The 12,837-nt window shown below is 41.7% G+C and overlaps 1 protein-coding gene across 2 annotated transcripts; it reads left to right on the forward strand.

The window, feature by feature from the left end:
* The first annotated feature begins 3,455 nt into the window (after window positions 1-3,455).
* On the forward strand, window positions 3,456-9,076 carry RAN (RAN, member RAS oncogene family). 2 transcript variants are annotated; one of them, XM_080628718.1, is made up of 7 exons: window positions 3,456-3,543; window positions 4,472-4,620; window positions 5,443-5,527; window positions 5,619-5,744; window positions 6,785-6,972; window positions 7,518-7,688; window positions 7,795-9,076. In XM_080628718.1, exons 2-7 carry the CDS (start codon window positions 4,618-4,620, stop codon window positions 7,837-7,839), a joined length of 618 nt encoding a protein of 205 aa, XP_080484844.1. In that variant the 5' UTR covers window positions 3,456-3,543; window positions 4,472-4,617; the 3' UTR covers window positions 7,840-9,076. The 2 variants fall into 2 exon arrangements, with proteins under 2 accessions (XP_080484844.1, XP_080484843.1); XM_080628717.1 differs by having other exon boundaries at window positions 3,460-3,543; window positions 4,472-4,514.
* The last annotated feature ends 3,761 nt before the right edge of the window (window positions 9,077-12,837 follow it).

Raw genomic sequence — 12,837 nt, forward strand, 5'->3', positions numbered from 1 at the left:
CGCCCCACCCTCCTTCCACGGCGCGCTGGGCAGCGGCCACGCCCCCAGCTCCTCCCCACGCCGCCGCAGCCACCGGCCGCGCATGCGGGGAAAGGGGCGGGCGGGGGCGGCAACCGTCCCCTCGGGAGCCCGCCTCGCGCTGGTGACGTCAGCGAGCCGGTTGCTTGGGCGAGGGCGCTGCCTGAGGTAACTGGCGGCTGCTCCGGTCTAGCGGCCGGAGCTGTGAGGGAGCAGGGGTATGGAGGCTGGTTTTGGGACATCACGAGAGGGCGAGTTGTAAAAAGTGATGTTATTTTGGAGTTTAGTTTTATTTAGTTCTTCTCTGGCCCATGATGTGGGTAGGCTGCAATTGGACTGGATGTAATTTATGTTTAGTCTGAAAAGTGCACAGGTTGCATTCTGCCTTTGCTGATGCTTCTGCTTGCCACAGGCACCCCTTTCCATCTAAGAATATGAAGTTATGGCCTGCGGCCTGCTGTTCACCCACAGAACAGCTAGGAGTGATACATAGAATGACTGGAAATGAAAACAAGGCTGTATGCTTCCATTCCATGGAGCAGAAGACAACCTGCTAACTTTAATTCTTCAATTAAAACATTCTGACGCATTCGCTTGTGGTGATGTTTAGGGCTCTAGTAAAACATGAAAACTTTGCCAGAGTCCTAAATATGTACAAAACCAGGTATGTGTTCAAAGCCTGGGAGCTTCTAGGAAATATAGCATGCACATACTGTGGAAGGCAGAAAATCCTCAGTGGTATTGCCTTCTCAGGTGCTATCCAAAAAGTACTATTTCAGACTACAGTCAGTTGCCTATCAGTGTCTCAGTTCTGTATGTGTAGACTTTTCTACAGTACATGTTCATCAACTGTAAATGCTAAAACAGTTACTTTTGGATGCTGAGCATAATCAATGCATAATTTGCCTCATGTAGTTAAAGAAGTTTATTCTGGATCAGGAATTTAAAGATCCTGAATTAGCAATGTAAACCAGTTTAGTTAGAGTAAATGGCTGAATTTTTGTTTTCTGAAACAATTAAGGTCTACATCTGCCCTTCATCAGTGATCTAGTATATGATTATCTTCCAAGAGTGTAGTCTTTTAGCAAAACCTAGTCAGACATGTTTTGTTTGGTGAAAAATGAAAAAAGTTTGTCCTTCAAATACTTATCTTGATTGAATTTTGCTACTGTATGGTCAATTTTACCAGTCTCTGCTGAGAGTGACTAATTTCCTCTTCAAACCTTTCAGTGTCATTTCCTGTGTTGCCTTGAACACCAGCATGCAGATCTCTGTTCCTGCCTGAGCTCATATTCCAGAGACATTTCCTCATCGCTGCTGTAACTGGGAAGTACAATTATGTTTTTTCTCATTGCTTGCCTGCATATATCATTGCCTTCATTTACAGTTAACAAAATGGTTTACTTCCTACTAATAGCAGTTCTAGTCACATACACTGTTTAGCTCTGTGACCCCATTTATCTCCAGTGTTACCTTTTGTAACATTCCTCATTTGTGTCTTCAGACACATAGTAGGGGCTGCCTTTCACCTTGTGCATTTATCTGGTCAGTGAGTTCCTAAGTTTGTTCACAGTTGACCTGAGTCAACATACAGGAAATGTAAAAGATCTTTTAAAAGTAATTATTATGCTGATTACCTAGTGATGCCTTAGAGACTCTAATCCTTTAGATAGTAATCTTAAACTGCTGATGAGTGCCTGGAAGCATTTTGTTGCCTTCGCTGAATGGGGTTATCTGGTAGCAGATGCTTTGTGCATCCTCTGAACAGAACACTTACTTATAGATGATGATGAAACAGATGATAAAAACTGGATTCCACTGATAACAACAAAATAAATATTTGCCAGGAGCTTAAATGCTATGTTAGGGCCTTTTAAATTAGAAACCTATTTTAATTATTCAAAGTAAAGTATTAGATATTATAACCATTTCATTTGCAGAGGAAAAAAAGTAGTTTACTAATACATTTGTAATGATATTGAGAAGTTTCTTAAGTACACTGAGTATTCTACACACAGTTACAAATTGGTTTGGTTTTGTTTTATTTGGGTTTTTTTTTCCCTGGAATTGTGTATATGAACAACTGCCAGACTCGGCTAATGTGGCTTTATGGGCTCCTATTTATAAAAATGTGCCTATTTATCAAGAAGAGAGGTGGAATTCATGAGGATTTTATACAGACAGCATTGTGCTGAGAAAAACTTGAGTTGTGCGTTCTGAAAAATATCCTTCCTGACACCTAGAGGCGATCAGCAAAAATGCTGAAGAGCCCACAGACCCAACTCATCCAAAAAAAGGGAAGCCAAATCCAACAAGCCAGTGATTCTTCCAACAAACAAAATCTTATGCAACGTTTGGATTGGCATTGCACTATCAAATAAACAAAAATTACAGCACGGTACAGCCACTCTTGTGAAGCTTTCTGTACACGTTGCATCTATGCCTGTAGAAAGTAAGCAAGAAGGAACTCATGTTTGCATATATAAGCTACCATGAAAGATTTTGTTAGTTCAATCTTATCACTTATTTATTCTAGATTATGGGGTGCACAACATACATTATGCAAACCACATAAAAGTTGGTTTAAGTATACTGGACTAAACCAAAAAAAAATTAAGAAACTTTAAAAGTCAGTGTATACCCATGAACCTTGTACTTGCAGCCAATGTAAAACACTTGTGGTCTTTGAACGCCAGTTTTTGAGCAACTTGATTCCACTGGTTTTTGCATTTGAGACTTTAGAGGATTATTCTAAATCTAGGGATTACAAATAACTTTTTTTTTCCATCAATGCACTCTTTAGTGGGTGCAGCTGGTTTTGTGTGAAGAGCTGACAGGCATGGTCATGAGGCACATTTGAGAGAAGCCCTTTTGAATACAGCTGTTTCCACCTGAAGGCTCTTCAATTAAATTCACCTGCTGCTTTTAAAGGCTTTATTAAGCCATACCTGAGGCGGTGTGGTAGTTTTTCTAAGTAACTCCATGCAATTTTCAAACTTCGTCTGCAGAATGAGTGCCATCAAGTGACTGAAACGCTTCTTGATGCGATTTTAACGCCGGAGCAGGGAGGCTGTCGGGTTCCTTGACCTCCGCTCGGTTCCGAGACTACCTCACCCCTCACCAGCGAAGCTCGGCCACTACAGCAGAAGGTGCTGCTCGGGGCGGAAAGCCCCCCAGGTGGTAGCTGTGTGCGCGCGCGTCCTTCCTCCCGTACCGCAGAGGAGCTGCTCCCCGCTGTCGAACGGGCCGAGTCTCGCCGGGCAGCTGACCCCACGGGGGTAGTGTACGACGGATCCACCGCCTCCAGCGAAACACCAGACCCGGCCCCACAGCAGCAGGACCCGCTCTCTCAAGGCTGCACCGGACTACCAGCCGCCTCCCGCCCGCCTCTTACCACGTGACGCCGGCTCCTCCTCTTCTCCGTGGCCGCGCGGCGTCGCTGTCTGGGCATTTGAACCGCGCTTCCGCCATCTTCCTAGCGCCTCGGCACCGAGCGGAGCGGCGCGGAGAGACGCCTCGGGAAAGGTAACGGGGCTGGGGCGTCCCCCTCATCCTTGTGGGAGCGGGTGTGGCCGTTTTAAAAACTCGTAATGGTGGTGATGGTGGTCACTGTTAGTTACCGCTAGGAGCAGTACTAGGAGATGGGTTGGGTTGTAGTGAGGTGGGCCTGAGTGACCGTTGCAGCTGTGGTAGCTGATTGTTGTGACGGCTTCTCTCCTCTTAGCCCTTGGAAACAGAGAGGTGGAAGGGTAGGAGCGGTGCTCTGCTTAGTCCCGGATAAAAGGGCGGGCGAAATTGAAGCGGAGGAACAGAGCGGGGCCTCCAGCGACCTGAGCCTGTGGGGGGAGGGGAGGAGGCGCGCGCTGCTCAGTCATGGTGGCTCATGGCGGGGAGGGAGAGAGCGTTTAGGCCCGTTGGCGGGGCTGGGGCCCGGTCAGAGAAAGGCTCTTCTCCGGACCCCCCCGAGGACTCCCTCTAGGCTTTCCCGGTCATTGAGTAGATTCTTGTGCTGGCCGGGTTAGGGATTCTGGGCGGGCTGGGGAGGACTTTCTACAGAGCGAGGCTGGGCTTGGCCCTCGCGAAGGTGTCCTTCTGAGGCTGGGGATCGGTATCTTCTTTCTCGAGCCCGACACCCAAGCGGTGCGGCAGCAGCCTACCGTTAACAAGGCGCCGGGGTGGGCGGGGAGGTGCCGCCGCCATTATCGCGCGTTCCCGCCACATGCGGGGAAACGCGGCGCCTCTTCCTGCCCCATGAATGGCCCCGGCACCACGGGCGCCTCGTGCGGTCGGGTGGGGGGGGTCGGCGCGGCGCGGGCCCGGCCTAGCCGCCTGGCGCGCGGGGCACGCGCCTTTCCGGGCGATCTGGGAACGGGAAACGGCGCCCGTCCCCTTCCGGCGGGGCCTGAGATCGGTTAGCCCGTTGTGAGCTCACATGCTGCCATTTCCCCTGCAGACCCAGCATGGCCGCCCAAGGAGAGCCCCAAGTGCAGTTTAAGGTAAGGGAGTGGTTTGCGGTGGGTTGGGTTTTTTTTCTTTCTTTTTTTTTTTTTTTTCTTTCAGTAAAAAAGTAGGACGAGCGACTATGAAGTGCCAGCGTGGATGGTAGGTTTGGTTTTGAACTGATGGTATTTGCTTAGTGGTGCACTTAGTTTATGGTAGCACAGCACGTAACTTGTACAAAAAGATTCTGTTGCACTGTACCAATCAGATGCTGTTTGTAGTTTAGTAAATTTTAGTGGTGCTTTGCTTATAAAGTGACTTCCAAATTTCAGAAGTGAAGCTGACAGCAAAATGTATTTAAACTGAATTAGAATTGACTGCTTTCTGTTGTGGTGTTTTTTTTTTTTTTTTTTATTAAGGGAAGATAAGTGAAAGTGTTTCAGAACAGAGCTTCTTGGTGTTTTGTGGCTTTATTTGATAGAGGGGTTGGTTGACTTTTTTTTTTTTCCCCAACAGCCAGAAGTCTTTCAGATTGCTTCTTCTGAGGCTGTTAATTGCATCTTTTACAATACTTGGCTAGAGTATTCAAATTGTTAGTAGTGCAGGCTTTTTTAATTGTAAGGTTATGGTGGGTTTCTTCAGTTTAAGGACTTACGTGAGTTCCTGTCTAAATATGGTCACCTTCACATTGAAAACCCCAAATATTCTTCATTTAGTGACTTGTAGCTTAGTAGAACCGTATTTGTAGTGCATTATAATTTTCAGCTACAGGAACTGGACAAGTCTAACTACAGTTATAGCACAACAGGCTTAACAAATTGGGTCCTGGTACAGTGAGTTCCTTTATGGAGAACCGAGTCTTTTGTTTACAGCATCTTGTAGGACAAAAGTCTTTGTAGTAATAATTAGTATTTGCACTAAAATGACCAATAAATGTCTCTAGAAGTGTATTGCTCTGACTTTCTTGCCTTCATCTGTCAACAGCTTGTCCTGGTTGGTGACGGTGGCACTGGTAAAACAACATTTGTAAAACGTCATTTGACTGGTGAATTTGAAAAGAAGTATGTAGGTATGTCTGAAGAAACTTGAAATCTAATATGATAAAATAAAAAGTGCAATTCATGACTTACCAAGTGTGTTGCTTTTTCTTATTACTATAGCAACGCTGGGTGTTGAAGTTCATCCTCTGGTGTTCCATACTAACAGAGGTCCTATTAAATTTAACGTATGGGACACAGCTGGACAGGAGAAATTTGGTGGCCTGCGAGATGGCTATTACATCCAAGGTAAGAAGTGTGTGTATGTTGGGAATATTTGGAATCTCTTGCAGTTCAGTTCTCCATTCTGTTCCTTTTGGCCACTCTGAAAGCTTTAGTGTGGCTTGCAATGGTGAACTGGTTTTTGGGTTTTCAAACTCTTCATGTAGGTACAATAATTTCCTTTGCTGGGCAACTTGTGCTGGTGTAGGAACAACCTAAGATTGCATTTCAGTGTGCTATTGCAGGCTTTGATACTAATGAAGAATAGTGGTGCACCTTAAATTACAAGGTATTGCTGATGAAATTCAGTCGTTAAGAGGTCATTTAGCACAGATTTGTATCTATATTAATCTACTCGGCTGAGGCAAAGACTTGGAATGCACACACAGATTTTTTGATACAATGAGGAAATTATACATCTCTATGCCAGAGTCTAGTTACCTTTCTAAAGAAGTATTGATACTGCCCCTTATTTCTGCTTGGTCAAGTTCTCTTCTGTGTGTACTTCAGTCACCTGCATCTCTTTAAAATTTTGCAAGGGATTATTAGAGTTAGATGTTGTTGCTTTTCCTTTAGAAGTAGCAGAGTTGAGTCAAGCCCCCATGTTCTTTGAAGAGCTGTTCTATACAAGGGTGTCCCGAGATGTGGGCTGTGAGTTCTCAACCTACCCAAAACCTTCAATAGGATTCCAGAGATTAGTTAAATAGGTGTAACTAAGTTCTATCAAATATGTATGTAAATCAAAGTTGACTTTTGTAATCCTTGTATAGTCTCATAGCATACAACACTATGTGACTCAGTGAGGCAGTTGCATTGGTAAAAACAGCTGGTCTTTAAGATGAAGCACTAAAGATGTAAGGTGTTGTGATGATGGGTCGAGTGCTGTGGACTTAGGCATTGAACTTGTTAACAGAACATTGGCTCCCAGAACTGTGAGGCTGAGGGGGAGAAGTCAGTGCAGTTGTTTAACCCTAGATGTAAATGATTTCTGTGTGTACATCTCCTTTCTCCTGTCTAATAAGCAAGTGCTTACTCTCCTGATGTAACTTGTGACTATTTTCTTGCAGCTCAGTGTGCCATCATAATGTTTGATGTAACATCAAGAGTTACTTACAAGAATGTACCTAATTGGCACAGAGATCTGGTACGAGTATGTGAAAACATCCCTATAGTGTTGTGTGGCAACAAAGTGGATATTAAGGACAGAAAGGTCAAGGCCAAGTCCATTGTCTTCCACAGGAAGAAGAATCTCCAGGTATGATGGCATGAATTTGTAGGAATCCAATTTGTTGGGTTGGATTCTGTGCAGTAATGGTGTGTTCTGCCTTCGTCACTCCAGGCTGTAATAGTTAACTTTATATCCTGTTGGCCAAACATCAGGGAAGGGGCAAGTAATGATGTTAAAGATGGTCATTGCTAGTTTTGAGCAGAAGCTATGATAAGCTGTTAAAAAGCTTGTGTGCATTTACTTTCTCTGCTCAGAATCTCGTCAGATGACACAAGTGAAACTAAAGTAGATAAAGTCACAGGAAAAGATAGATGCATGTTGTCTCCTTAAAGTTGCACCTTTGATCAGATTGGGTACCTTTTCAGTTATCTGTTTCCGCCTATGTGCCTCAAATGGTATGCTTCTAGACACTTACAGCATAGCTGTTTCTGAAAGCATAAAGAGCAGTCATGGTCAGAAAGCATTGAGGTAAAAGTAGAGCTGATGATATGCATGTTAATATCAGTATGCCCTAAATATCAGTTAGAGATGTGTTGTTTTTTTAATAAAGTATAATACACACTTTTTTGCAGTATTACGACATTTCGGCTAAGAGTAACTACAACTTTGAGAAGCCTTTCCTCTGGCTTGCTAGAAAGCTAATTGGAGATCCTAACTTGGAGTTTGTTGCCATGCCTGCTCTTGCACCACCTGAAGTTGTTATGGACCCAGCACTGGCAGCACAGTATGAGCAAGACCTACAGGTAAGTGAGAAAGGACAGGTGATTGCCTTTGTGCCCTGTTAATGTATTCAAACTCCTGGGGCAAGAAACAGAAAAACAGTTCTTAAGTGTAGCTTCTTTGTTCCAGATTGCTCAAACCACTGCACTGCCAGATGAAGATGATGACCTGTGAAGGATGAAGCTGGAGCCCAGCGTCAGAAGTCTAGTTTTATAGGCAACTGTCCTGTGATGTCAGTGGTGCAGCGTGTTTGCCACTTTATTATCTAGCTGAGCAGAACATGTGCTTAATCTTTGGGATGCTGAAAGAGATGAATGGGCTTCGGAGTGAATGTGGCAGTTTAAAAAAAAAAAAAAAAAAAAGAAACTAAAAACACTTCATATTTTGGACCTGCATATTTAGCTGTTTTTTGGACTGCAATTACTTCCCCTTTTGAGTTTCAAATGTAAGACTGCTGCAGTCACATAAGAGTGTTAAGTGGTAAATCTTGTTTCTGTCATTCCCATTCTTTTTTGTTTAGATAATAAAGTTGTATTTCAAGTATCTCTAAGCAAGTGAACTTTTCATGCACTGTTAGGAAAACCCTTCAAAGTGTCTTCTGTTCTTCGGTTGAGGGTAATACTTTGTCTGCTGCAATTTTCATTCTCTGTTCTTTTCCCTCCTGCTTCTCATGTTACACTTCTCTTGCTAAATCAGAGCTAACAGTTAACCTTCCGTTGATTTCCTCAAGCAGATAAAGCACCTGAGGAAAGCTGAACTACCTGCAGGTAGAACTAAAACAGTGAACAGTTGACTGGTAAGCATAACTGGATCAACATTCCTGTTGTAAATGGGAATGTGTGTGGTCTGCAGGGTGTTCGGAGGGAAAAGTGTGTAGTTCCGATTATGTATGCTACCATTAGATACAGTCTTTTGGATCTTTAACTTCTAATAGGTTCTACAGTATGCTTTCACAGAGCTCTGTGGTTTTAGTAGCCAGAAACAAATGTCATCTGGGTCTTCTAGGTGACAGAAGAGCTGTATCTTTGCATGGAACATCATTTAGTAGAGCTATAGCTTATTAAACTCTTTCTAAGCATCTTAAAATTCACTAGGAAACAGCTGTAGTTTGAGCTAAAAAGCTCTTGGCTACAAACAGCATATTAACTAAAACCACATTTATATAAATACCTAGACTTTACTGTAACTGCACCAAGTTCTTAATTTGAAACTAGCTTGTTACAGCACAAATGGTGGAACATGTCAACTTTTAACACTACCTTGTAGAGATGAATCTTGGTCGATATTAGTACTCCTAGTAAACAAAACTGAGTTGAAAATACCATTTTTTCAGTAGTGGTTGAGTACATGAAGCCTTGGAACCTTCAGTTTTGTATTTTTGGTTTCTTAATAAAGTGGAGCATTTCATTTACTCCTTTTAACTTGCATGTTTGTGTACATACCGCCTACTTGAATATTTAACTACTCCTGGTAGCAAAAAGTTAACTGTGATTACTATTCTTGCAGTACTGTTGTAAAGGAATCACTTATAACTTCATGCAAGTTGGAGTTCTGTGGGTTTTGGTGGTGGTATTGTTTTGTTTGGTTTTTGTTTTTTAGCAAGTCAATGAAAATGGGTTATGTTTAGGACCTGGAACTCTTCATGAAAATGAGGGATATTATGTACTTAGTTGATCAAAAAGGAAACTCCCACTTAACATTTCACTGGATCTTTTTTTGCTGCATCCCCTTGCTTTAACTTCCTGTTTTAGGTTCTTTGTGTTTACTAATTTACCTGTGTGTTTGTGTGTCTCAGTTAATACTGCTAGCTTAACTATTTGCTGCTGCTTTACTAGGTATGGTAGCTTTTTTGTCTTCAAGCTGTCTGGCTTCTGAAAATGCACTGCTTAAAAACCACAGATTGACTTAGAAGACTTCGGTACTTCTGCAGTATTGATATGCCTTAAGAAGAAAAAAAAGCTGCATTGAAGTTACATTTGTATTGTTTCAGTGTGTGTATGATGTCATCTTTACAACTCGCCTGCTGCGCAAAGGTACTAAGTATGAATTCTTACAAAACCTGAAAAGGCCTGTGAAAGATCAAATAGCTGTTTAAGGACTAGTAAAACTACAGTGAGCTTTGCTTTCTAATCTTCAGTGTTACTTCCCAGTCAAAAAATCTCTCTGAAGCACGCAGTAATACTAGGCCTGCTGTAAAGTAATCTCTTGAGCTGGAAATGTTTTGGAAGTGGAATTAAGTCCGCAATATTACACTTCGTTTATCACATTCAGTCCTTGTAAATTGTTGATTCTAAATAATGCAGGTAGCCTTAATATGTGTGGGCAAATTTCTCAGTTAACTATATAAAACATTTCTTAGGATTTTTTCACTGGTTGGGTTTAAGCAAAATAGAATTTTTCTGTTTAGTCAAGTAATGAGGAAAATAAAACTTGCATTCTAAGACCCTCTGTACTGAATAGTCACATCAGCCTGTACCGATACTCTACTGTTATTAGGACTGAATTGGTGAGACCTAAATCCTTTGTTGCAGTACTGACTTTGCTCTACTTGGTTGCTCTATGATTTGATCAGGTTTTAATTGTGGGAGTTGTTTTGTTCCCTACACACTGCTTGGTGATGAGTTTTCCAACTCTAAGATCTCTGGTTTCAGATTGGTTTCAGATTGTTTTTTAGTGACTTGTCAGTACAGAACATGCTCAGCTTAAACTTTCAAAAGCAGGGTGAGGCACTGGGCCATTTACTGTTCCTAGTTTTGATAAAACTCTTGACTGTTTTAAGTGTCCAAGCCCAGAGGGTTGTATTAGAAGAGTAGTTGAACTAGTGCAAGTGCAAAATAGGTAAGGCAAAAGCTTCAGTTTTGCTACTTTACACTGAACCCTTAAATGGAGGAGTGTCAGAAGCTTCATTAGGAGCTTCAGGCAACTCTAGCTTTAAGGATTTTGAACGGAATATTTTTTAGAAAAGTAGAGAACACTTGTCTGCAGAAATTGAAAATCTGTGTGCCAGGAAGGATGAAAACTGCCCCTCTGATGCCTGCAAGTTAAATTTGTCTTTTTCCTTTAGAATTGATTTTATTGTGTGGCTTATTATAGCCTTAGTCTAAACTAGTGGAGGGAACAGTGCTGAGGCAAATTGTGCTTTATATCTTTGCCTTCCTGAAACAGGAATACACTGTCTAATAGAAGCCAGTTATTCTGACCTGGGGTGGTAGTACTGGTTGTTTTCCTCACCTGATTTATTGGCAGGAGCTGATTGCTATCAGTCCTGGTTTAAGAGGGCCCTGTGTCTTACAAGTAACTGAAAAGCTAAGTCTGCTGCTGCTTTGGTCAGTTTGTTTTCATATGGGTTCATTAAACTATAGGCCAGTTTTGTGTATGTGGTGATTTTGGCGCTGAGCTGAAAAGTTTGCCTTTAACAGTATTTTTCCTAGCACAAGCAGCTAAATGAGTATCTTGTGAAGGAGTTTTTCCTTGAATGTGTCCTGTAGCACTTCTGATAATTTACAAGTGGTCAAAATCAGGAAACATTACTGGTATTTGCGTTGGGAGAATATGGATGACTATGCTGTTGTATACCAGCCGCTCTTTCAGAGAACACCCAGGTCCTTAGACTGGGAAAGGCAGTAGTGGTTCTGAGTCTTCATTGGCCTCCGATTTGTTGGCAGCCGTCCTTGAGTGCAAACTATTGTCTTTCCAGCAAAGATGGCAAAAAAAAAAACGAAACCAAAAACCTGTTTCTTCGTTCTGATTTAGAGCTCACTTGGCTGCTTGATAAATAGATACAGTTAAACTTGGAAGAATCTTAAGCTGGAGAAGAAAGCTTGATAGGATAAACTGTTGGAAAGACTGTGGGATTTGGTGATGATTCAAACCATATTCTATATATCTAGTTACTGAATGATTGTAGGAATGTTGAGATAGAAGGCTTGTTATTTAGTACAGTGTTTAAATCTTCTTAGGGTACAAATTTGAGCATCCAAGACCAATAGTTTTAATTGGTTTGTATGGGTAACTTTCTTGCAGTTCACAAAGTGAACACATTGTTCAGTGAGTGAATGCCACTTCCCCAAAATTCTTGTGTTTTACAGGCTGAGTCACTAAAAAGGACCAATGTTCATATTGGGATGCTAGTTCAGTACAGGAGCAGGTTGTTTGATTTTGATTTTATTTTGATTAGCTGTAGTTGATGTCTACCTTGCTGTGATCCTGGAATTCTAGGATTTTAAAGAATCAGATTTGTGTATTTCTGCTACTTGCTTGGGATGCAGGAAGTATGAGAACAAATGTCCTCATATGTATTTTAAACAGAATTTCATATTTTATAACACCAACAAAAGTTTAATGTTGAGTCCACTATCTGAAGTCACAGGCTTAATATATTTAATGCAAATATTCAAAATTGAATTTTCATCAGTGTAGGAGGCATGAACTTGGCTTGCTCTCAGTTGCCTGTTGTCATGTTAATCAGGACTTGAAAAAAGGTCAGCTAAACTCTTCAGTCACAGGAAGCTCATAAGGTGGTTGTGATCAATAACATTTAAAAAGAAAACTAGTAAGTGTCAGCCAGTGTCCTGATCATGATTGTCTAAGTGACGGAATCACTGATTATAATCTGAAGCATCAGCATCTCTCTTGATATGACTATTTATGTTTTCTGGACTTAAGTGTTAAGCTAAAGGTAGCAAATGAAGTGACTAATGTAAATAGTTCTTGTTTGCTTTCCATTTCTAAGGTGAGAGGTTGCTGGAGCCAGTGCCACAGTCTGATTTTCCCAGTTGAAATACTAATTTCCATTGCAGTTACTATGTAAGCTTTTCACTATACAAGCCCAGTGGTAACTTGCTGATGACTCTTTCACATCTTTGTGACATTTGAAAATAACATGGGAGGGAACAAATGTGTGTTTTCCTTATACTGAAAATATGAGAGACAGCTTTCCTATCAGGCTTTTTTTGATGGATTGCACCATAAAACCACTGAAATTTTCAACCTTTGGATTGGCTTTCCAGGGCAAGTATTTAGGGGAAAGAAAGCAAACTGAAGAGGCTTGTTCAATTTATAAATAAAAAGGTGGGTCATAGTAAAGGAGAAGGCTTTACACACCCATTGCCTTTTGATTATGCCTTTTAATTACTTGTATCAGTTATACTTGAATACATAAAATGATGTCTA

Source organism: Psittacula echo (genome assembly GCF_963264785.1).
Source record: "Psittacula echo genome assembly, chromosome: 13".
NCBI lineage: Eukaryota > Metazoa > Chordata > Aves > Psittaciformes > Psittacidae > Psittacula > Psittacula echo.